At 42.5% G+C, this 26341-nt stretch overlaps 1 protein-coding gene across 1 annotated transcript in view; it reads left to right on the top strand.

The window, feature by feature from the left end:
* LOC130133160 (sodium channel protein type 2 subunit alpha-like) overlaps nucleotides 1-21900 on the top strand; it is a 29319-nt gene extending 7419 nt beyond the window's left edge. Inside the window, exons 8-26 of the mRNA XM_056301943.1 lie at nucleotides 51-192; nucleotides 1711-1917; nucleotides 2649-2915; nucleotides 3998-4369; nucleotides 4803-4935; nucleotides 5060-5298; nucleotides 5416-5589; nucleotides 5694-6050; nucleotides 6274-6768; nucleotides 12845-12977; nucleotides 14910-15064; nucleotides 16016-16189; nucleotides 16391-16513; nucleotides 17658-17930; nucleotides 18093-18158; nucleotides 19183-19311; nucleotides 19996-20100; nucleotides 20218-20488; nucleotides 20599-21900. Of these exons, the coding sequence (XP_056157918.1) occupies nucleotides 51-192; nucleotides 1711-1917; nucleotides 2649-2915; nucleotides 3998-4369; nucleotides 4803-4935; nucleotides 5060-5298; nucleotides 5416-5589; nucleotides 5694-6050; nucleotides 6274-6768; nucleotides 12845-12977; nucleotides 14910-15064; nucleotides 16016-16189; nucleotides 16391-16513; nucleotides 17658-17930; nucleotides 18093-18158; nucleotides 19183-19311; nucleotides 19996-20100; nucleotides 20218-20488; nucleotides 20599-21791 (5008 nt within the window). The 3' untranslated portion in view covers nucleotides 21792-21900. The remainder of the gene's footprint in view (nucleotides 1-50; nucleotides 193-1710; nucleotides 1918-2648; nucleotides 2916-3997; nucleotides 4370-4802; nucleotides 4936-5059; nucleotides 5299-5415; nucleotides 5590-5693; nucleotides 6051-6273; nucleotides 6769-12844; nucleotides 12978-14909; nucleotides 15065-16015; nucleotides 16190-16390; nucleotides 16514-17657; nucleotides 17931-18092; nucleotides 18159-19182; nucleotides 19312-19995; nucleotides 20101-20217; nucleotides 20489-20598) is intronic.
* Nucleotides 21901-26341: the final 4441 nt, after the last annotated feature.

Below are 26341 nucleotides of genomic sequence, written 5' to 3'. Positions count from 1 at the left end.
TCAAGGGCTGGCGATTCTCTTTAAAATTCACAGCTGTTTATTTGTTGCAGGCAGTGCCCAGATGGATTTGAATGCCAACGAGTGGGAAAGAACCCCGACTATGGTTACACCAGCTTTGACTCATTTGGTTGGGCCTTCCTCTCTCTGTTTAGGCTGATGACACAGGATTATTGGGAAAAACTTTACCAGCAGGTAGGCAGGGGAGGCCAGAAGGCCTGGGGAAAACTTGCACTATTTACGAAATAAAAACTGAACGCATCGACCCAGAACAGAGCGATCTACACTCAGGCTTAAGTAGGTTTTACAGACACCATAAACAGACAATCAAATCGATACGGGGATAACAAGATGAGAATCTATGATGTTTTCATGTTGTTAACAAGTTATTCCGGGTATCCGGGTAGCACAGCGGTCTATTCCGTTGCCTACCAACACGGGGATCGTCGGTTCGAATCCCCGTGTTACCTCCGGCTTGGTCGGGCATCCCTACAGACAGAATTGGCCGTGTCTGCGGGTGGGAAGCCAGACGTGGGTATGTGTCCTGGTTGCTGCACTAGCGCCTCCTCTGGTCGGTCGGGGCGCCTGTTTGGGGGGGAGGGGGAACAGCATGATCCTCCCACGCGCTACGGCCCCCTGGTGAAACTCTTCACTGTCAGGTGAAAAGAAGCGGCTGGCGACTCCACATTATCAAAGGAGGCGTGTGGTAGTCTGCAGCCCTCCCCGGATCGGCAGAGGGGGTGGAGCAGAGACCGGGGCGGCTCGGAAGAGTGGGGTAATTGGACGGGTACAACTGGGGGGGAAGGGGGAGTTAAAAAAAACTAGTTATTCCATGAAAGTATCATTAGATATGTCTGCACCAAGCATATGAATGCATTGTGGCTTTTCTTCTGTTCCTCCTCTACACAACTCTTCTGTGGGAACGTCGTGTTTATTGTCTTATTTTATGTTGATTGGTTTATTTATGACTGACCCTATGGATGCTACGGGATGGTCTTTGTGTCATCTCCTGCTCTAAAAACATGAACAGGCTTACTTTGTTGTGTGAAGAATTGACCATAGGAAAAAAGTATGCCATCTCACATTACAGTAGAGTAATGGAAGGAAATATAGTGCTCGTCCTGTTCAAACAAAAGCCCAATAAAGTACAGGTGCACGTTGGCAAAGAGGAACAAAGATGAAACCCACTGTGACTTAGCCAAACACAAACTGAATGGACCTTAAATAGAACTGAATAGTTGTCTCTTGAATGGCGCTCAGCTAAACATTCAGGGACCTGGCAGCAAAGCAAACACAAAAACCAGTGAAGCTCCCATTGGAAATTTTCTTTAGCACCGCATGTAACTAGGTAGTACTGCTTGTTGTATCAGCCGTTGTTGTATTTTATTTTTTTGTGTGTTTGTTTGTCCCCCCCCCTTTCGTACATTTCTGTCATCGTAGTGGAAATATGTTGTTATTTCTTTATTTCATTTAGTTTGGCGGTGCGGGGACCTTTGCCGAGACAGATTGTTTCTTTAATTGAGCAACACTACAGTATATTTGAATTAGAGTGAATGTTTAAGAATTATTCTGGAAGTGCTCGAGCACTTTACACAAGAGGAAATGAAAGCCGATAGCAACTGTTTTGATGACAAACAAGTCAGCATTGATCATCACCCATAACCATCAAGGCTGAGCTCTCTGACAGCAAAACTTTGTTTGCTTCTCTTCCAGACACTGCGAGCAGCTGGGAAGCCCTACATGATCTTTTTCATCTTTGTGATCTTCCTTGGCTCCTTCTACCTGGTCAATCTGATCCTGGCTGTGGTGGCGATGGCCTACGATGAGCAGAACCAGGCCACCATGAAGGAGGCTCACCAGAAGGAGGAGGAGTTCAAGGCCATGCTCGAGCAGCTGAAGAAGCAGCAAGAGGATGCTCAGGTATTATTTCAATCCCAATAACTCCACATCAAACGAATCAATCTTCTGTCATCACGTTGATCTTCTAACATCACTGCACCATCACAGGGATTCCCACCCGTGACTGATACAGAAAAGAATTAAGCCATGCACTGCACTAAACTAGCAGATCAGATTACTTTTGGTTAAAAATAGAAAAATTATATCCACTATCAACCACGTTACCTTAATTAAAGATAAAATCTGTGATTTCCTCAATCTGTCCCTCCCCCTGCTAGCGAGAACTACAAACAAGGTGTAGCAGCCATTGTTGCTTGTGTGCCGTCAGCTCAGCAGTAAACAATTCCCACCTTTGTAAAATGGCATCCTCAGACTGAAGCTAACACAGGCAATATGATGTTTTTCAAACTATATGGGAACACTGTTCCACTGTAATATTAATTGTTTGTCCAACAGAAGCATCACCACATCATATCCATGTTTCAATCCTTTTTGCTATTTGAGTAGGAATGTGTTTGCCGCTGCAACAGTCAAAAATTTTCAACAGGATTATATCGAGAGTGTCTTCAACCATGGTAAAGATGCCAGTTAGTATTATGAAATAAGACTCCATGGTACAGAGGGCTAAAATAACTATTTATTGATGGAGAAGAATCCCAGATTTCACCTTTAGGTGCACTTCAGCTAGACCCTTAACGCTAAACTATTTCTTCTTCTTCTTCTATGGCTTCTGTATCAATTTCCTGTTCTAGGCAGTGGTGTCAGCTACTGCCGAGAGTGATGAGTTCAGTGATGGAGGAGGTGTCACAGATAGCCCCTCTGATGCCTCCAAGCTCAGCTCCAAGAGTGTAAAAGAGAGACGCAGCAAGCGTAGGAAAAGGAAGGAAGGGGAAGGCAAAAGCAGCGATGAGAAGGTTCGAAAATCTGAATCAGAGGAAAGCATAAGGAAGACGCGCCTCCGCTTGTCAGTGGAGGCTAACCTGCTCCACCAAGATGTGAAATGTTCGTCTGCACACCAGGTCCAGTATGATCTGTCCAATACTGTATTTTCACTTAGATCAAACAAATTCAGTCAAATCTGCTTTCCTAAGCGGTCCAATTCCGACTCGACAAATTGTTTTCCTGTACACTTAAGAGCTTCCTTTACAAATGAAGAATGTGATTCAGAGAATGTGACGCTGCACCCCCGACTACAGTGTCCATCAACTTCACTGAAAGGCCATTATTGCAAACGATTTTCTTTTTATTTCTGATCAGGTATAGTACTGCAGTTTGAATGACCATAGAACAGAATCATTTCTGCAGATAATGTTTCATCATAAAATGAGTCTTTATGTGTCTCATCAGCTGAACAGATACTCTTAAAGAAACCTTGTGCCATAATATTCAGTAAGAAGTCCGACTGGCTAGTGTAGAGCTCAACAATGCTCAAATCGCTGTTCAGTATACAGGAGTGACTGCCAACCTCGGAATCACATCAGCACAAATTGAATATGTTAATTTACATCACAAACACAACTATGGCTGTAATTGGCTGAGTTGCTATAGACAGTGCTGAAAGTCGCTAACAGAATTCACAGCGTGGCTTTTATGTCACTAACCCACAAAAAGGTAGGCAAGTCTCAGGTGAACTTTCTTCCAATGTTGCCATGGAGAGATTCTCTTAATGATCATTACCCTCAATGTGTCATCCTTGTCATTGCTGTCATCTTACTCATCTTCATCGTCGTCATTGCCATCATCATTATCATCGTCCTCATTGCCATGATCATCAAGATACGTATTTCCTTTTTTCCCAGTTTTTTTACTATTTGCACTTATGTTTCTTGTCACCTTTCTCTTCATGATCATTATTCTCATTAGTAAAATCGTGCTTTTCATTATTTATACACCCTAAACATTTCTTGTTGCCTTATTTTCTTCCATTTTTTTTTTACCATGGGATACAAATATTTCTACAATGCAGCATATGGCTCATCGTCATCATCATCATGTCTAACAACAAGAATCAGAGATCATCTTTATCATCATCGTGGTCCACTTTCTTACTCATATACACCCATATCACTGGTAGCCATTGAGGAGTGCCTTTCTCTTCTAGTCCTTCCTGGGTTTCCGTGGACCGCTTTTCTCGTCAAGAAGAAACAGCCAGGCCAGCCTTTTCAGTTTCCGAAGCCATGTGCAGGATGCTGGCTCCGACAACAGCTTTGCAGATGATGAAAACAGCACTTTTGAGGATGACAGCAGTCGGAGGGGGTCTCTGTTTATTCCACAACGGTTTAACCGGCGAAACAGCAGCATGAGCCAGAGCAGCTTCTTGTCGCATGTCCGGCCTCCACCCAAACGGGTGAAGCACAGCTCTGTGGACTGCAACGGTGTGGTGTCCCTCGTTGGCAGGGCTTCGCTCCCCCCATCACCTGTGGGGCTCCTTCTGCCTGAGGTGAAAGTTGATATGGCCTCGAATGATGACAGTGTAAGGAAGTATGGTTAGGCCTTCTGCGCTGGTTGGCACCCTACCGTGATTGCTTGATAGCGCTGCTATCGCCTTGTGGTGTGATTCCTTTTCTTTCCTTTCTCTTTGTCCCCTCGCTACCTGGCTCACTGTAAGTGTTTCACTCAAAATATGAGCTACTTAAATGTGCACAAGCAAAAAATGAACTTTGAAGCATACGTATTTCTTGTTATCCTCAGTCTCTATGATCCCATGCATTTTTTTTTCTACTTGGCATCCCCTGCGCTGATTACCTATTTGTTTATTTATTTATTCGGTGTAGCTTTGCTGTGTGGTACTGACATGAACAACTGAAGCATTTTTTCTGTTTACTCATCTACATGGTTCAGGATACTTTACAGGTACTCTATATAGCTTCCTGGTTGTGACCTATGATCCATATCTCTATCTCCAGGCTGACACAGTGGAACCAGAGTACAGAAAGGCCAGATGTGGCTCATACCAGGGGTCCACGGACTTTCTAGAAGGCCCAGAGGCCAGACAGAGGGCTTTAAGTATAGCTAGTGTCATAACCAACACGATGGAAGGTATGTATCAGACACCATAGTCCTAAAAATACCATCATGAGGTTGGATTTTAAACAAGGAGAAGGGATTTTGAATTAAAGTAAAAATACAGAATGTTTTGTTTTGTCTCCTTTGTGTTCATCAGAGCTTGAAGAGTCAAGACAAAAGTGTCCTCCTTGCTGGTACAAGTTTGCCCATACTTTCCTAATCTGGGAGTGTTGTCCAGTGTGGGTGAGGTTCAAGAAGAGGGTCAAGCTGGTTGTGATGGACCCATTTGCAGACCTAGCCATCACCATATGCATTGTAATGAACACAGTGTTTATGGCTATGGAGCATTACAAAATGTCCCCGACGTTCTCCAATGTGCTGTATGTGGGAAATATGGTACGTGGATTGTTGTATACCGCATTACTTGATATTTTGAGCATTGTTAACAAAAAAGCATTCTATGCAATTTGACAGCGGTCTACTAAATGTCAGTTTTTTGTGTCTTTCATTAAGGTATTCAGTGGCATCTTCACGGCTGAAATGTTCTTCAAGATTATTGCTCTGGACCCGTACTATTATTTCCAGCAGGGATGGAACATTTTTGATTCCATCATTGTCTGTTTGAGCTTGATGGAGCTTGGTTTGTCCAACTTGTCCGGAATGTCTGTGCTGAGGTCGTTTCGGCTGGTGAGCGCAAGCGCATACCACTGCTGGTACATTCAGATGCATTTTGATCGCACAAACTTAATGTATAAATGAAATTAGATGAAATGTTGTTCTTTATTTCACAGCTGAGAGTGTTCAAGCTGGCGAAATCGTGGCCCACCCTCAACATGCTGATTAAAATCATCGGTAACTCAGTGGGGGCTTTGGGCAATCTTACTCTGGTGCTGGCCATTATTGTCTTCATCTTTGCTGTGGTTGGCATGCAGCTGTTTGGCAAAAGCTACAGGGAGTGCGTGTGTAAAATCTCTAAGGACTGTACTTTGCCCCGCTGGCACATGCACGACTTCTTCCATTCCTTCCTCATTGTGTTCCGCGTGCTGTGTGGGGAGTGGATAGAGACCATGTGGGACTGTATGGAAGTTGCTGGAACAACCATGTGCCTCATCGTCTTCATGATGGTCATGGTCATTGGAAACCTTGTGGTACATTATCAACTTTGCTATTGAAATCATGAAACAGACTTGTAGCTTTAGTCTGATTAGGTACAAGATATTTGTCCATAATGCTCTTTTGAAGCCATATTAGTGTAAAGATTCTTTATTGTCATTTGTTATCAATTGAAATTTCTCAAAAAGCAAACGTGGTTTTATATATATATATATATATACATAAATATAAATATGAAGGAATGTCATTGTGTGACAGGTGCTGAACTTGTTCCTAGCCCTGCTGCTGAGCTCATTCAGTGCTGACAACCTGGCAGCAACAGACGATGACAGTGAGACGAAAAACTTGCAGATTGCCATTGGACGCATCCAGCAAGGTATTGCCTTCACTAAGTCCCTGGTTCTCCGTACCTTCTACAGTGTTTGTCTGGGAAAGAAGAAGAAAAAGAAGGGCAAGGGCGATGACAAAACCCTGGATGAGTTCCACAAACCTACTGTAAACAACTCCATCCAGAACCACACCACTCTGGAGCTCATGAAAGAATTTCCAAAGAATGGCAATGGGGACGTTACTGGTGTGGATAAAAACGGAGACAAATACATAGTCAACAGCATGAGTGAGGAGTCTATGATGTCATTCATCCACAATCCCAGTCTGACTGTCGTTGTGCCCATCGCTGTGGGAGAGTCTGATTTTGACAATCTCAACACGGAGGACTTGAGCAGTGACACCTCTGATGTGGAAGGAGTTAAAGTGGTAAGGATGCTCTTCTCCTTTTGTCTGACAAGCTCTTTGCAGTTAAGGTTTTAGCAGGGCTTTCTTTTCATCTAGATTAAAAAGTATTGCGATCGCCTGTAAACACAATACTAACAATGTAATCATAATGCGTGGCTTGGACAGTGTTCCTCTTAAACCTGGGTTGGTAAGGCACGTTATGAGCAGTAAAAGGGAGATTAATGCGTGTAATGGATGGAAAGTGATTTCATGATCAGCTGGGGTTCTTGGTGGATTCATCCGCTGTTTTAGATAACTCTATCAATGCAGTGGCGGTGTAGAACTACTTAGCCCACTGTCAGTAGCAGAGAGGTATGGACATATGACATGATGTTTCCTCCTGTAGACCTGCTATACTGCAACCTTTTAATGAGGAGAGGCCACAGAAACAGGAAAACAGCAGTTTTCAGATTACATTATCTGCCATTTAAGTCTGAGTGCTGTAGAGCCGCATCCTCCTCTTGACGGGCTGTTTGCTTCGTGGCAGACGAGAGCCCATTTCATCTTTCTTTTACTGCAGCATGTGAAAGAAATGTCTCACACGGCCGTCTATCGTGTAATTAACGCTATCACATATTGTTATTGTCCTGTCAGACCCTTTGTAGCTCATCTCTAACTTCTCAGATCTTGCAGCAGTTTTTGTTCACAAAGCAAAATCTGCTTGCAAAGTGAAGTGTTACTTGCTAATGTTTTGTGTGATTCTTTTTAACTACATTTAATGCTGTTTGTTACTGTTGCTGCTGCTTCACAGATGCACTCAAAGTTTTCAGTGAGAGGACACTTGTAAGAACACTTTACTGTACATAACACTAACTATGGGGATTGCCTGTTCCGTCTACAATGCTCAACTCATTGGATTGCTTTTTTTTTTTTGTGTCAACTGACTTCATTCCTCAGTCTGATTTGACTCTTTGCTTTGCAGCTGTATTGATTTGAAGATATATTCTACCGGCTTTATTTCATTTGAAAGATTCCAGTGTTACATGACTATGCAGCGTCACTAACTTCAGCACCCAGCTTTTCCACGGTTTGAATGTTTATTTTGTTTTGGCGACACACAGCTGTTGAGCGCCAAGGAGCCATGGGGTTTCTTTGTGACGTCAAAATTTCATTTACCCGGACTGATTAATTGCCTGCTCATGGCATTCTCATTTGATAAACAACATTTTTTTATACAATGTACAAGCACTATGTAGCCCAGCCAAATTTCTTATTTTATTTTATTTCTTTATTTTCCCTAAAATCTTTTGATTAATTGTTGTGAACTTCCACGAAATTAGTTCCTACCTGTGGGCCTCCTCAAGTTCACTGGTTTGCGATTCCCGCCATTGCACGAACATTAGCTAGCATGAATCAGCAGTCACGGATTATGTTGCCAGCTAGCGTTGTTTAATGCTAGCTTTATAGTTATTTAGCTGAGGGTTTTTTACAATCCACGTTGACATAGAGTTAGTTAGTAAAGGTGCAAGGGCCGAAGGCCCGAGCTGCATCTAAGGAGCCAGGCCGCAGGCTCAGGAAGGGGGGTCCTGGACGAGTGAACGAGTCTAACGTCAATCCACTGTTTCCCGCTGTTCCTAAACTGAACTAGCCCCTACCCAAGCCCCTATCCAATCATAATGCGTGAAGTAGTGATGTCATCTGTAGTCGTAGGGCCCCGAGCAGGGCGAGTGGATCAAGTACCGACACTGGCGTTCTCGCGTGCGTTACTGTACAAACATTGAGCACGTCACCGACTCCGCCCCCATCGCACACGTCACAGCCAACGCTGAACACATCACAGACCTGCAGGCTGCAGTCAGGGGCTTCTCGACCAATTTGTGTGTTCCGCCATCTAGCGCCGCCGCCTTTACTGCGGTGGCAAGTAGCAATGTTTGCTAATGCCTGCTAAGTGACAGCAGCATCGGTAGCTGGATTGACGACGTTAGACAGTGGCCCCCAGTTACTGATGAAGGTACCTTATGGATGGCAAGCTTAATGTTATTCAAATTGTATGTATTAGTTAGACATCGGTTATGTCAATAGCCAGATAGAGAAAAAAATGACCACTTAACCATCCGCCGCATTTCAAGTGATGAAGTAACTAACGTTTGTGTAGCTAGCTATGTACGCTTTTGCAAAGATTGTCGATTTTCTAAATAAGTTCAGCTAACGTTACTTGATGAAAAACTTCGACATAAAATGTAGCTAGACTTATTGGCTGTCTGTTAAGTTTTCCATGGTTAAAAAAAGTCACTTCCACTATTAAACATAGGGCTGCCAGTTAACATTAGAGCAGTTAACGTTGTATATTTTCACGATAACGCCAGTTAGCTGGTTGAGTTAATTTATTATGTGCGACCACCGCAGCCCACTAACGCTAGCTAACTTAACGTAAGCTAAGCAAGGTTAGCTTAAAGACGCGTTTCACCATGTTAGGCTAGGCAGCTGCTAACGTTAGTCATTGTGAGATGAATATAGATTGTCGACTGTTAACCAAAACCTACCGTGCTGTTTTTATTGGGAACAAAGTCCTGTCTGTTGGTTTTCTTAATCCACTTCTGAAGAGTATCTTGGTCCTCTGCACGGCCAGGGACTCTATGTAAACCGTGTGGTCTCAGACAGGGGCAGTCTTCATGAAGTAAAGGCTTGTGTACTTCGCATTCAGTCTTTTTCCAAACGTGAAGTTTGCCACTACTGTTGGAGCAGCCGAGAACTGCACAGCTTCTTCCCGACTTCCTAGACATCGTCGTCAAATGTAACGTTGAATAATGTTAAAAAGATAAAAGTAGAAAATTGTACACTTCTTTGCACAGCTTGCATTCAAACGCGCGCGTATTGTAGGGAAGCGCCACCGCAGCAATGGCGACTTGTTAACTTCCGGTACTTCGCCGGATTAGTCTATAGATTTTATCAGGGTTTCGTAGACGGTGGATGATTGACAGTCGAGACGAGGCGTGGTGGTGGGTGTGAACGTGATTGACAGCCACGAGAATTGTCCAATCACATTAGATCAAAAAACATTAAAACAATACCAATAAAAGTGGGAGTGTCTGGGGCACAGGAAATCTGAAGAAACCAATCAGAGAGCAGCCTCAGGTCACCTGTTCACCACAAGTTTGAGGGCTTGCATAAGGTATCATTTGGCCGGCGCCCCTCACTCAGGAAGTATATGTATTCAGACAGGAAGTACATGTATTCAGACAGGAAGTATATATATTCAGACAGGAAGTACATGTATTCAGACAGGAAGTACATGTATTCAGACAGGAAGAATATGTATTCAGACAGGAAGTACATGTATTCAGACAGGAAGTACATGTATTCAGACAGTAATCAACCAAATACCCTTTGAACCAATATGTAATGGCTGCTGACAGGCGCTCACAGACTGAAAACACTTTTATTTCATCATTATTTGAATTATACAACTAAATTATATTTAACATGTTTAAGTAGATTTTCATCTCTTGATGTTTGAAGGGGGCGGTGCCCCACTGCCCTGTACTGGCCAGCCGCCATTGAAGCTAGCACAGGGCTAATTAAATTAGCAAACGCATGAATAGTCTAAATCAGAATTACAACTCATTTATACAATGGAGGATAGACCAATAAGTTCGTTAGCGCCTCACAGCACTGTGTGTGTCACCGTAATGCATCTTTAAACAAAACAAATGGAGAAAATATGTAAGATAATGGAGAGAGCGTTAGAAAATGTGACTGGCGAGGCTAGGCTCAGAGGCGTCACACCAGAACAGCGCCCCCGGGGAACAAAAGGTGTGCGTTTAAAACCACTGGGGTGGAACCTTTTCACAGGTAGGAACTCATTTTGGGAAAGTTCACAACAATTAAAAATAGATTTCAGGGAAAATAAAGAAATAGGGTAAAAAAAAAAGAAAAGAAAAAGAAAAATAATTGTGTTTTCATACAATTTCAGTATTGAGATGTTTTCCAAGCAGATAATGTCGCTGGGGCATGCATTTACAACTACAGGTAATGCTGATGATTATTAATGGCTTTTTCGGTGATACATTTCAAAAGAAATTCTACTAAAAATCGGTAACACTTTAGTATGGGGAACATAGTCACCATTAATTAGGTGCTTATTAGCATGCAAATTAGCAAAATATTGGCTCTTAATTGGTCAGTATTACGTACTCATTAATGCCCTATTCTGCATGGCCTTATTATACAACCAGTGAGCCATTAACTATGAGTTTTCCCTCTATAACCTCAGAATTATTGCTTATTAGTAGTACCATCTCAATATGCTTTGCTTAGTATGGCCTTTATAAGGTGGTAGTACCACAAGAAGAGTTATTCTCCCTTACTAACACTTAATGAATATGCTCTGTTCTTACATAACAACACACAAAACTACAAGTGTTCATAGTGTTAAATTACTCTAAATTAAGTTTTTGTTACTTAGCATATGTTCCCCATACTAAAGTGTTACCTAAAAATCCAGTATATCTACCAAAATGTGAATCATGATCCCCCCCCTCAAAAGAGGTGTAAATCGCATCTCATTCAAACTGACTGGGCGGTTGAAGCTTGAGTGGTAGCAGAAACAGCACACTTCGTTTAGCGGTTACAGTATATCACAGTAGCATGCTTGAATTATTCCCTGCTCTGCATTAGCTGGTCCCCGGACAGCCCAGTGATGCTGCTGTCTCCAGGAAGGCATTCAGGCTGCTCTCATCTCAGTGCTATTAGGAGACACACCCTGTAGGAAGGATCACAGCAAAAGGCTGAGGGAGAGACCGTGTTATTACAAATACTGCCAACCCGTACAGATCACTCACTCTTTTGAGATATTTCTATTTTGTCTTGTGAGCCATATTCTTGGATTTCACAGAACTGGCTGTAAAGTAATAGTATATACACCATTCATTTATTGTGTCATTGGCTCCATGAAAATTTTGCGAGTCAAGACCCATCCTGCAGGGCATAAATATGACGTGTCCAGTGGTATGATATCTACTATTTTATTTCATTACCCATCCATCAATTATCCAAACCACTTAGCCTTACTTAGGGTTGTGGGGATGCTAGAGCCTATCCCAGCAGTCATTATTGTATATTATTATACAATATAATAATAATTATATTATTATTTATTCTAATAATCATTATATTATATTTCATTATATATTATGTTATAATTTCATTATTATTATTTAATTATTTGTGTATTTTCACTATTTGAATACATGGGATTCTAGCCATTGTGATTTAAACAGGCATAAAACCACCATGGCTTATTTAAAGCCCTATAGGAAGCAACCTGGCTGTCTCACCCTCAACCTTATTACATTAACCTCCCAAGTTATCTCATTTGATACAGTTGGATTTCCCTGTCTCAAGCTAAGGGAACAGAAAACTGGACCAGGTCCTGTGTTGCAGACTCCTCAATGCTTTCTTGGTTTAAGAGCACCACTGCTTGACTGCTGTTAGGCTAATGCAGATACCCTATGTTGAATATTTTTGAAGTCATTCACATGTACATCAACTGTGCAGATGTTGGGCATATGTGTTTTCATGTCAGTGTTTATATTTTTGTAAAATATTGTCACTCAAGGTGCAAGATTTAGGTTATGAAATACTGGACATGGACATGAAAATACTGGACCACATGTGTTGTTTGGTTATCACAGGCATGATTGAAACATGCATTTCTAGTGAATGCATGTCAGTGATATTTGCAAAGTCATTCTTACCTGCGGCCTTTAGCAAGACGCAACTATTTATTCCAACAGAATGCTAATGCTAATTATTCTGAATGTGTGCCATTATTCTGAATGCGTACAATTCTTCTGAACGTGTACAGATCTGTTGGTATTTTGGACTGTTTTCATATGAAATTAATTAATTCTTGTTGAGAAAAAATGTGGGAATGGAAGTTTTCCCAGGGCAGATAGTCTTGCATCATTCAGTACTCTGTAGTCATAGCCACGTATATCATCAGTACATATAAGTATTCAGCTTATGGTTAGGTGCTACGTTTCCCATCAGCATTGCAGGTCCTTCCAATGATGTTTGATTTGCTTACACAAGCTTTTCCTGACTCCGTCTGCAGATGGTGGATGATGATGGTCAGATGAGTTCATCTGATGGAAGCACAGTGGTCTTCAATGCACATGGGGAGGGAAGAGACTCCGTGGATGCTGAACTGGAAGAGTCCATGGACCCTGATGCCTGCTTTACAGATGGTGAAGAGTGCTACTATTACTACTACTGATACAGCTACTAATGCTACTCCTACTACTACTATCATTGTTATTGTTGTTGTTAATATTGTAACGTGCATGGATAAGTAGACACGTTAGCCCTTGGCTAACGGGTCGGACCCTTTAGTCGACTGGTTAACGTTGTCGCCCACGGTGCGGGAGATATAAGTTCACGTCCTGGCTGTGGCGACGGTTCCCAGACTGCCCCCCTGAATTCGCTGCAATATAATTTTTGTTGCTGTGGCGTCTGGGTGGCATAGCGGTCTATTCCGTTGCCTACCAACATGGGAATCACTGGTTCAAATCCCCGTGTTACCTCCGGCTTGGTCGGGCGTCCCTACAGACACAATTGGCCGTGTCTGCGGGTGGGAAGCCGGATGTGGGTATATGTCCTGGTCGCTGCACTAGCGCCTCCTCTGGTCGGTTGGGGCGCCTGTTCGGGGGGAGGGGGGACTGGGGGGAATGGCGTGATCCTCCCACACGCTACGCCCCCCTGGTGAAACTCCTCACTGTCAGGTGAAAAGAAGCAGCTGGCGACTCCACATGTATGGGAGGAGGCATGTGGTAGTCTGCAGCCCTCCCCGGATCAGCAGAGGGGGTGGAGCAGAGACCGGGACGGCTCAGAAGAGTGGGGTAATTGGCCAAGTACAATTGGGGAAAAATCCCAAAAAAAGGCTGTTGTTGTCAGTATTAGCATTACTGGTGCTAAACAATCGACATAGTATATGTCAGAACATTTCAATAGATTAAGAGTTAATTATTTAGTATTACAAATATCACAAGTTTGAAAATGTAGAAGAAGAAATAAGGAGTCCACATCAACATAATCATAAAGGGAAGACTTACGCAGCTGAATCCCTTAACACTCGCAACTTATTAATGCCCATTAAACAAAATTTCCAAAATTCTGTTGGACTCCTAGCATTCAAAATAACAGTTCAACAACAGCATGATGAGAGTAAAATTAAGCAAATGTGAAGTCATGAAAAAAGTTTTCAATTGTGCCGTAAAAAATGACATCAGATTTAACGTACGTGAACACGTGGCATGGTTTAAAGAATTTTTTATAGTTCTATGGTTCTAATTTGAATGTAATATCGACACAAAATTTAGTCCCATTTATTACGACATAAGCCCACACTGTAAAAAATGTCTAGATTTTACGGTGAAAAACTGTCAAACCATGACAGTAAAAGACCATAAACTCTAAATGGGTCGAATACAGTAACTGTGTCAGTGAGACACCGTAAATATATATATCAGCCAAACCAATCATTTTTACATGTCTTTAATGGAAAAAAAAAACATTCCTCCACTGTTAAATACCCTTGTTTTGTTTTTTTATTACGGAAATATACCATAATATATAGTAGAAAAGTAGTAGAAAAAGTTATACTGTAGTTATTATGGTAACGTTCTGGCCACCACAGCTGCCAGTTTTTTTTACCGTAAAAACAACAGACTTTTACAGTGTAGGATTAGTGTCATATCTTTACAGTGCAGGAATAGTGATATTTTTACAGTGCAGGAATAGTGTAATTTTTTACAGTACAGGAATAGTGTGATATTTTTACAGTGCAGGAATAGTGATATTTTCCAGTGCAGGAATAGTGATATTTTTACAGTGCAGGAATAGTGATATTTTTACAGTGCAGGAATAGTGATATTTTTCAGTACATGAATAGTGATATTTTTACAGTGCAAGAATAGTGTAATATTTTTACAGTACAGGAATAGTGTGATATTTTTACAGTGCCGGAATAGTGTGATATCTTTACAGTGTAGGAATAGTGTGATTTTTTACAGTGCATGAATAGTGTAATATTTTTACAGTGCAGGAACAGTGTAATATGGCATCGTGTTAATGTGGCTGGAGCAGCATCTAAGCATTTCAAATCCTTTTTCTATTCTCAGGCTGTGTACAAAGGTTCCATTGTTGCCAGGTAAATGTGGACGTGGGCTGGTGGAAAATGTGGTGGACATTGAGGAAGACCTGTTACCGCATTGTGGAGCACAACTGGTTTGAGAGCTTCATCATCTTCATGATCCTGCTCAGCAGTGGAGCGCTGGTATGCATGAACAGTTGTTGACGCTGAGAGGAAAGAAGCTAAACTGGGATGAAAATATCATATTGGCGTCAAAATAATCACACCTCAAGATATCATATGGTTATGGAAATAAGTCAACTTCACTGATCTCATGTGGGAGATTTATGCAGTGATGAGCAGTAATTTATTTTACAAATGTCGCAAATTTATCATGATATAGTACGTATTTTTATTAGTTATGCAAAAGCGTATTACTTATGCCAGGACTTCATCTTTTATAGCTTTTTAAACGTTATAACATGCATCAATGCATCAATGCATCAATATTCTGGTAAAAAGTGTAATGGGGAAATACAAAGGTTACAGCAGAACCTGTATAAGCTGTATTTTCCCATTACATGAGTGACTTCGGTGTTAAGTCATGTTAGGTGCAAAATTAATGCAAAAACTGACCAGTTACTGAACATAAAACCTCTTCTTATCTTACATTAGTCAGATATGTGTAAAAGTAATAAATCAAAGTCTATTTGGCAGGGCGTCCGGGTAGCATGGCGGTCTATTCTGTTGCCTACCAACACGGGGATCACCGGTTCAAATCCCCGTGTTACCTCCTGCTTGGTCGGGTGTCCCACAATACACAATTGGCTGTGTCTGCGGGTGGGAAGCTGGATGTGGGCATGTGTCCTGGTCACTGCACTAGCGCCTCCTCTGGTCGGTCGGGGCACCTATTCGGGGGGGGGGGACTGGGGGGAATAGCGTGATCCTCCCATGCAAAACTCCTCACTGTCAGGTGAAAAGAAGCAGCTGGTGACTCCACATATATCGGAGGAGGCATGTGGTAGTCTGCAGCCCTCCCCGGATCGGCAGAGGGGGTGGAGCAGAGACCGTGACGGCTCGGGAAGAGTGGGGTAATTGTGCGTTACTGAAAGTTGTAAGCCAGGTTCTAATTTACTGATTGCATTTCACATCCAGGCATTTGAAGACATCTACATCGAGGGGAGGAAGACCATTAAGACTATACTGGAGATTTCAGACAAAATCTTCACCTACATTTTCATTCTGGAGATGCTGCTGAAGTGGGTGGCATATGGATTTGCCAAATATTTCACAAATGCCTGGTGCTGGCTGGATTTCCTCATTGTTGATGTAGGTTTGCCTAAAAACATCTTTATCCTACCATGGCAGGAGGCACAGATATGAACAGTGTGACGCTGTTTTGTTGAGACCATAAGATGTCTTACCACAGATTATATATGTCATGTAACTTCAGCATGGGGTAGTGTTCTCTGTAAGTTTTAGCCACTGTCCCTTCATGGACATTGTGTGTGTGTGTGGTGGTGTTAACAGGTCTCACTGGTCAGCTTGATAGCCAACGCCATGGGATTGTCTGAGATCAGCGCCATCAAGTCCTTAAGGACCCTGCGAGCACTGAGGCCCATGAGAGCCTTGTCACGGTTCGACGGCATGAGGGTAAGAAGCACAGGAATCCCCTATCAGTCCTGGCTCACAGTGTTTCACACGTTATCACAGTGTGTCACCGGTGACACTATCGGCCAGCAGCCCGCTGCATTACCACAGCGCACTGGCGCTCTGCAGTCAGATAAAGGGCAGCTCACGTACACTTTGTTGTTTTGCAGTACACAGAGAGCAGAAATCCACATAGTTCGATGCATGCAAACGAGGCATTCCTATCCTGTGCTGTTCCTCTTTCTCCAGCTGTTGTTTGTTTCAGAGGGTTTGCTTAGTTCTCCTCATGAGTGATAACCAGTCCCTAAATTATCTCGTCGATAACCTGACTGACTGTTTTCCAAATGATACTCATAAATTCATAAATTCTGTATCTATTGAAGTGATGTATACATGTGTATATATATATATATATATATATATATTTTGGGAAGTGGGGAAGCGGTGTGAACAGTACACAGTACTTGAGAACTTATGTAATTGGTGGGTAAGGGATGCCAGCCAGTAAAATCAATGGAACTGTTATCGATCAGCTGCTTCCATGTTGTGTTGGCCTGTGTGGGTCTCCAGCACTGCTGTGGCAATGCTTTCTCCTCACGTGGTAGCCACTCAACTCCCCGATCTGCATGACTGGCTTCTCATTTACATAACTTGCCCTGTATTGGTGTTCTCTGAAACTGCACTATTTGGATATTGTTTGCTGGGTGCCTTTAATGTGAATTTATTCGTTTTTATATTCATGTGTTTTATTTGTTTTTTTTTTCATCTACAGTAAACAAATTTTGTGACTTCCTCCTGCCTCTGCAAAGGTTTTCTGTTTCGATGTTTCTCCTCAACATGATTGCAACCCACCAAAAACAGTAAAAATAGATCATACATAGTATACCTCCTTTGAGTAATGTCCTCCCTCCTTTCCATATTCTTTCCTCACCTTTTACGTCGCTGTTGTCGTTGCTGTGTATGAGCTTTAGTGTTAGCAATACTTAAGATGAGTACACACCCATGTGTGCAATGGCATTTAAACACTTCACTCTTGTGTTTTCCTATTTTTACCATTACCAAAGTATGCAGTGTTGAACATTCAACTTTAGCTGTAGTCAGCTCTGCCGGCTGCTGAGACAGGATGTGTTACTCTGCTGTTTTGCAGGTGGTTGTTTATGCCCTGCTAGGGGCCATCCCTTCCATCTTCAACGTGCTGCTGGTGTGTCTCATCTTCTGGCTCATCTTCAGCATCATGGGGGTCAACCTTTTTGCAGGGAAGTTCTACTACTGTGTCAACGCAACCTCGGACGAGGTTTTCCCCACGTCTGTGGTGAACAACATGTCAGAGTGCCTAGCCCTGGGGGAAAACGCTCACTGGAAGAATGTCAAAATCAACTTTGACAACGTCGGTTCAGGTTACCTGGCACTTCTACAAGTGGTGAGCGAGAGCATTAAAGAATAAACAGTTGCACCATTCACACCTACGCTAGAGTACAAACACATGTTGTTGTTATTACATTTGTCATTTGTTGGGCAGTGAATATTTCCAAATGCATTCATAGGACCTTTTCCAATAAACATTTTTTATTGATTAATGCAGGCCACATTTAAGGGTTGGATGGACATCATGTATGCTGCTGTGGACTCACGTAACAAGGTAATGAGGGTTTTATGTGTCAGGTGATATTCCATCTTGTTTCCCATTTGAATTTTGCTGTTGCTTTTGAGACTAGCTGGTAGACAGGCACAATGTCTTACAAAGAGGTATATTTTATGCAGGTAGTAGTTAACACTGGTGTGTAGTCTTCTGACAGTGGGAGTAGCAGAATGGGTACCAGGCTATAGTGTCTAAGCCGGCTCAGTGGCACAGTGCTTGCACTGCTGCCCCACAGCAAGAAGTGCAGGGTTGGCACTGGAGAGGTTGCATGTTCTCCCCAGGCCTGTCAGTGTGCAGTGGCTGTCTGTGTGTACTCTGCATGCTCTCCCCCATGCTCACGTGGGTTTCCTCCAGCATCAAGAAGAACCCCCCCCCCAAAAAAACATGCAGAACACACTCCTGTCCTGTCCCTGACTACGACATGGATATCCACCTGGAACTGGTCCCCGAGTGCCAAAGGAAAGGGCTAACCACTACTCCTCGCTACCCCTGGAGGAAGGATAGCAGGATGGGAAAATGCAGAAGGAACATTTCTTCCGCCATCACTCCCTGCATGCGTGTGTGTGTGTGTGTGTCCAGTGTGTGTCAGCTGTAAGACGATTAAACGCTCTCTACTCTTCTCTCTCTTCTGTAAACCTTAGTGAGAGAACATGCCCACAGCCTGAAACAATAAATTACAATTTAAATTTTAATATCAGCCTCATGTGGTGAAGCTGTAAAGTATTAGCTGTATTTACATAAGAGCATTTGTGAAATGATGATAATATGATGATATTGTCTCAAATCTTGAACGATTATTCAAACATGGGTAAAAATAATTATTTATTATGTTATATCATATTGTTGTATTTTATAATATTATATTCATTATGTTGTATCATGTTACATTATATATTATATTATACTTTATACTATATAATATATATTATGCATATTATATACCGTCAGAAAACCTCACTGGAGTTCAAAGGTACAAACTGAAGACTTGAAAACTGATTGTTCATATGCTCTTTCTTTATTACAGCCAGAGGAGCAACCTGAATACGAAGTCAACCTTTTAATGTACATTTACTTTGTGGTTTTCATCATATTCGGATCCTTCTTCACACTCAATCTCTTCATTGGTGTCATCATCGACAACTTCAATCAACAGAAGAAAAAGATAAGTGTCATATCTTCCATTTTGAAATTAAATATTTTCCAACTGTTGTTACTACAGGTTGGCGGCACGGCGGTGCAGTGGTTAGAACAGTCGCCTCACAGCAAGAAGGTCCTGGGTTCGAGCCCCGGGGTAGTCCAACCTTGGGGGTCGTCCCAGGTCGTCCTCTGTGTGGAGTTTGCATGTTCTCCCCGTGTCTGTGTGGGTTTCCTCCGGGTGCTCCGGTTTCCTCTCACAGTCCAAAGACATGTACTAGATCAGGTGAATCGGCCATACTAAATTGTTGCTAGTGTGAATGTGTGTGTGTGTGTGGGCCCTGTGACGGCCTGGTGGCCTGTCCAGGGTGTTTCCCCACCTGCCACCCAATGACTGCTGGGATAGGCTCCAGCATCCCTTGACCCTGGTTAGGCTAAGCGGCTTGGATAATGGATGGATGGATGGATGGTAATACAGGTTTTAATACAAGTCTTCAAATCAAAAGTGAACGCAAAAATGCAATTGCTAACCCTAAAATGTAATATTCATATTTTTAAATGTTAGCCGAACATTTAACATCCAAACCTCCGCAGTTGCTGTCTGAGGTGCTTGTTCATAAAGTGTGAGTTTTTAAGACTCCGAGGAAGATTTAACGACAGTTTATGCAAATGCCTTTGCAGTCATTTAACATGCCTTCTTTCTGCTCTTCACTTTGGAGGTCAGGACATCTTCATGACGGAGGAACAGAAGAAATACTACAATGCCATGAAAAAGCTGGGCTCAAAGAAACCACAAAAGCCAATTCCTCGACCAGCAGTACGCCAAAATAATTTAGAACATGTTGTTTCTCATTTCTCATGTCAGTCTAATATTTAGACTCCTTTAGTTTTTACATTTCTTTTCTTTTCTTTCTCCACTTGTCTCCTGTTTCAGAACAAGATTCAAGGCTTTATCTTTGATTTCGCCACAAAGCAGGCCTTTGACATTATAATAATGGTTCTCATATGCCTTAACATGGTCACCATGATGGTGGAAACAGATGAACAGACGACTCAGAAGACCAACATTCTCTACTACATTAACCTCGTCTTCATTATCATCTTCACGGGAGAGTGTGTGTTGAAGATGCTCGCTCTCCGCCATTACTATTTCACCATTGGTTGGAATGTGTTTGACTTCATCGTAGTCATTCTGTCAATAGCAGGTACGACCCAACTCTGTGTGAAACTACAGTCATGACTTTTGAACTCTAGCCGTTGAATTTGTCAGGACACTGTTGCAGTCTGTCTGATTTATGTTTTGCTTCCTTTCCAGGTATGTCCATCTCAAACATAATAAAAAAGAATTTTTTTTCACCCACCTTGTTAAGAGTCATCCGTTTGGCTCGGATCGGACGCATCCTTCGACTCATTAAAGGTGCCAAAGGAATCCGCACACTCTTGTTTGCCTTGATGATGTCACTTCCTGCCTTGTTCAACATTGGCCTCCTGCTCTTTTTGGTAATGTTTATCTACGCCATCTTTGGGATGTCAAAATTTGCTTATGTCAAGAAGGAGGCGGGTATTGATGACCTTTTCAATTTTGAGACATTCGGCAACAGCATGATCTGCTTGTTCCAGATCACCACCTCAGCAGGGTGGGATGGCCTGCTGGCCCCTATTCTCAACAGAGATACCCCCGACTGTGACGTCAATAAAGAAAATCCCGGCAGCTCCATCAAGGGAGACTGTGGGAACCCCTCCGTGGGAATTATCTTCTTTGTGAGCTACATCATCATCTGCTTCCTCATTGTTATTAACATGTACATTGCAGTCATCCTGGAAAACTTCAGCGTGGCCACAGAGGAGAGCGCTGAGCCATTGGGCGAGGATGATTTTGAAATGTTCTACGAGGTCTGGGAGAAGTTTGATCCTAGTGCAACCCAGTTCGTGGAATTTCACAAGCTTTCAGAGTTTGCAGATGCCCTAGATCCGCCGCTGCGCATCGCCAAACCCAACACGGTCCAACTGATCTCTATGGACCTGCCCATGGTGAGTGGTGAGCGCATTCACTGTCTGGACATCCTGTTTGCATTCACCAAACGTGTCCTGGGTGAGGGTGGGGAGATGGACATGCTGAGGGGGCAGATGGAGGAACGCTTCATGGCCTCCAACCCCTCCAAAGTGTCCTATGAACCCATCACTTCCACCCTCCGCCACAAACAAGAGGACTTGTCAGCCTTTGTCATCCAAAGAGCATTCAGGAGATATATGATTACACGTGCTGCCATTAAGTCCTGCAACAATGCCAAAGACAAGATTCCCAATGAGGAAAACCTCGTTGACGAGGAGGATGTTGTCAAAAACAAATCGACAGGGCTTTCTGCACCAGATGGCAATTACTCAACCCTATCTGCAGCTACTCCAGCCTCAAATAATAGTGTAATAACAACAGACGAGAACAAATGTGAAGAAGACATTAGTGAAAATGAGGTCATGAGCAAAGATGTCAGGGAGCAAGGCATGTAAAGGAATGTTGAGAATGCAACATTGACATTACCTTGAATTACAACATGTTTACAGCTTTTGGAGGTGATTAAGACATCCAATGGACTCCCTTTTTGTACGGATATCTGTGCCTGACCATGCCTACTTGAGACTAAAGGGTGGTGCCTAAATGAAGAAGAAGAAGAAGAAAAAAAGACTTGCATTCAGGCTGCTGTGGACCATTGCTTTTCGGGTGGTGTTATTTTAAAGATTGAGAGTGGCCTCTGGCTACTTATGGGTATATGGGCAACATTTTAAGCATTTACACAGTCTGCAGCATCAGCTGATGGGTACGTTTTCTTGCAGCTAGCTCTGCGATTCAGTGGCTTGCATTGTTGTTCTATTAATGACTGTTCATTTACCTACTTATTTTACACTGACAGAGATACATTTTAAAGATATTACTTTTAGAGTTCATAGGTTGGTTATCTGACTTTTTATATTTTTTTTATTTATAAAGAAGGGTAATTGCTTCAATTGTGGTCATGAAAACGTGATATTGAGGCTAATCTTGCTTACTCATACAACTTACAATACTTGACAAATCCAGGGGACGATGACGGTTGCTGCAGATGATTAGAGATATAGACCTGCATGAATGTTCAGCCATGATTATGCATGCAAAAAATTACTATCGCCTTCCAGTTATTCTCTTCCTCTCCTTCACATCTCATGATGATATATAAAGTATAGAGTCATATATGGGTGTTTTCCATGTTTTAAAACCAAAAATCCTGAGCAGGCAGTTCAAACAAACCCAGTCATGTAACTTTTCAGTCGGTCTTGGAGCAAAAGCACCTTGGCAAACCAACTTTGCACATTCATTCGTTTTATTCATCTCAGTCTATCCCGTACGTTTCATCTCAGCTTCTTCTTTGTCTTTACTCATTCTTCATCAACTGCTGTTGATGTAGTACTTAAGTACAATATTTAGTGATACAATGTTTTCTCACGGTGGCGCAGTGGTTAGCGCGGTTGCCTCACAGCAAGAAAGTTCTGGGTTTGAGCCCCGGGGTAGTCCAACCTTGGGGGGTCGTCCCGGGTCGTCCTCTGTGTGGAGTTTGCATGTTCTCCTCGTGTCTGCGTGGGTTTCCTCCGGGTGCTCCAGTTTCCTCCCACGGTCCAAAGACATGTAGGTCAGGTGACTCTGCCGTACTAAATTGCCCCTAGGTATGAATGTGTGTGTGTGTGTGTGTGTGTGTGTGTGTGGGCCCTGTGATGGACTGGCGGCCTGTCCAGGGTGTCTCCTTGCCTGCCGCCCAATGACTGCTGAGATAGGCTCCAGCATCCCTGCGACCCTGACAGCAGGATAAGCAGTTCGGATAATGGATGGATGGATGGATGTTTTTTCACTAAATACCATATTGCTATAATCAAAGACACACAGAGCTGGAATGCTTGTGAAAGCCACTGAACATGGTATACGTTACCTCAACTAACCACAAACCTCTTACCTTTCCAACAGTGTATCTGCCATAATTTGCTTGAAGTGGGTATTTTTACCAGCAGCATTTGCTTATGTCCTCTGTATTATTAGAGCTGGAAAGTCATTGTTCAGTGCTCAAAATCTGATTGGACATCCCCCAAATATAGCTTCTCTTTCATAGCATTAATTTGGATGTCTCACTGTGGGATACACCCCCTCATGTATTCCCCCATAGTGAGACAGCTCACTCACGCTACTCAGAGAACCAGGGTTACGGAAGTAACCTAAAGTTTCATCCTTGTGTGTACCCTTCCTTATTGTGTGTGTGTGTGTGTGTGTGTGTGTGTGTGTGCACATATATATATATACTGTATGAGGTATTTGGAACTGATATGAACATTTTCATGGTTTGCTGCTGTATGCAGACGGACAGGGATACAGTACATCTAGCTGTAAAATGACTACTTTGATATATGACTTTCTATACGAGTACTGTTAAATATGTGACTGATCATTTCTCTTTTTAAGATGTAGCCCTCTGGATTTTTTTGGCCACTGTTGCCGATGTTATATGGCCATATGCTGTCTGTACCATAGCCACTGTTATTCGACTTTGAACTGCACATTTTTATTCATAAACTTGGTAACCTAATTAAAGGGAAGTGTATTCTGAATGTGGCTTTTTGCATATTTGCATACTTTGTAAACTGTCATCACAGTTTGCCTCTCAGTCTTTATCATACTAAATATCTAAGATGAGTTTAAGATAGTTCAGACAATACTAAATATGATTGTCTCAAGGATATAGCGTCACACATCTTGTGTGCCCTTGGCTGTTTCCTAACACGTGTTTACATTTTTATAGCAGTAGTTGTGTTAATTTTGTCTCTTTTTTTTGTCATTGTAGGAAAACCACCATAAATTGTCAAAATGTTTTATCTGTTGTTCCATGTTCTAAGATATAATTGCATTTATGTATGCATAATTTGCATGTAATGAAAATGTTCAGTATGTATATATCAGTTATACATAAATAATGAATGTTTTGATTACATTGAATTTCACAGCTCCCAACATTCATATGCATTATGCTTGTAGTGGATGAGTAAACTGCATGCAAGATATTGCTGTAACCCATCTCAGTGATAAGCCGAAAGAATAAAGATGACATGTACGGAATATGCCCGTAAAATATTCACTTTGTTCATTGCACCTACAGTATGTGGAAACAACCGTTAATGTATGCAGACATGGCAAAACCAGGTCCAGAAAGTACAACTCCGAAGCATGCATTTCCTCCACCCGCGCGCTAAATCAGCTGATTTCATTACCCTATCAAGCTGAAGAGTGGGGTTGATTAGAATCAGTTGGTTTAGCACATGGGTGGAGCAAATACGTGGTTAGGACTTTTACTTTCTGGACCTGAATTTGCCACCTCTGTAATATGTCAACTACCAATTCAGTCTGCAGCAGGAAGTAGCGAACATTAAACAGCCAAGTTACAGTAACTATTTTTTTCTGTTTTCTTTTTTTGCTGATGCATTTTTTTTCTTCTGTTAATTCTGAGATCTAAACTGAAACTGAGTAAAATGAACATTTGTATCCTTATAAATGACAGCTGTATGATGTATTTATTTGCTCCATTTACTTTCTGTGTTTGCCAATTTCCACTTGTGCTTGTGTGACACGGCATGGATGTACAGTTTGCTTTCAGCTCCCAATGCAATTGATTATGGACTCGGCATAATTGCAAAGCACACCAATATCCTGTAAGAGAGGCGTGCCAACCACTTCCTTCGGTTTTGAGTCGACTTGTTATGATCTGCATCTGCTCTTCGGGGGTTGTGAAACATTAATGGCAACTTGTGGCCCAGCATCCTCTGAAGTCCCTCCCCGGTTTGGACACAGGCTTCAAATCTTGTGTCAATAATCCCGTTTGGTTTCATCTGTGCAAAATTGACCTCGTTTCTTCTTCTGTGCTGTTTGACTGAGTACTCGACTCACTAACGGGTTAGACGTGCCACAGAATCAGAATCCTTTTATTTGCCCACACAGTCAAAAGGAGGAAAGTATTTGGCCACCTTAAGCAGTTTGACACAGATATTGTTTTTCTGCAGCAAACACGTCTGCGTTCTTCACAGCATTCCAGACTTATGGCGGGTTGGGCGGGGCAGCACTTCCGCTCTGCGCTCCAGGCCGAGGCGAGGGGGGTCTCCATCCTAGTAGCTAAACACATATTCTTTGAACCAGCCAAAATCACTGCTGAGAGGAACGGTAGTTTCAGGGAAACTATTTAACACAGATGTTGCCAACGTATATGCCCCAAACACAGATGACGCCAGCTTCTTTGACCGCCCGTCCTCTCTTCTTCCTGACCTGGGCACACACTACTTCATACTTGGGGGGGACCTCGACCGTTGGCTGGACCTGATGCTGGATCGTTCTTCCACCAAACCTGAAGTAATGAGTAAGTCAGCCTCACACGTTCAGTCTTCTCTTTCTGAGTATGGAATTTAAGATATGTGGCGGTTCCTTCACCTTAACGAGAGAGCGAGTACTCCTTTTTTCCAATGTCCACCATACATATTCTAGAATAGACTATGTTTTCATTGACACCAGACTAATTCCCCAAGTCCATTCCTGTACATATCAAAGTATTGTTATATCTGATCATGGCCCTGTTGTGATGTCACTGCTACTTCCTGGTACCCCACAGCCCATAAGGCACCGGCGTTTTAACTCAACCCTACTTTCTGACAATGAGTTTGTAAAATACAGAAGAACAGATTACCTTTTTTTCTTGAAACCAGTAATACCCCAGATGTCTCTGCTCTTGTGGTCTGGGATACAATCAAGGCTTACCCGAGAGGGCAAATTATATCATCCACTGCAAACCAGAAAAGGCATTCTCAGAAGGAACGATTTCATTCCTTCGCTCATCTTCGGCCACTTCTCCGGGGTGGGGTTGCGGTGGCAGCAAGCTAAGTAGGGCACTCCAGACGTCCCTCTCCCCAGCAACAACTAGATTTATGATCTAAACATCTAGATATTGATAAACAGTATGCATTAACTCAAACTCCAGAACTATATCCCAAAAGACTAGAAC

Source organism: Lampris incognitus, unplaced genomic scaffold (genome assembly GCF_029633865.1).
Source record: "Lampris incognitus isolate fLamInc1 unplaced genomic scaffold, fLamInc1.hap2 scaffold_241, whole genome shotgun sequence".
Taxonomy (NCBI): Eukaryota; Metazoa; Chordata; class Actinopteri; order Lampriformes; family Lampridae; genus Lampris; species Lampris incognitus.
Note: the sequence above shows the minus strand (reverse complement) of the source record. Positions and strands in the feature narration are given on the sequence as shown.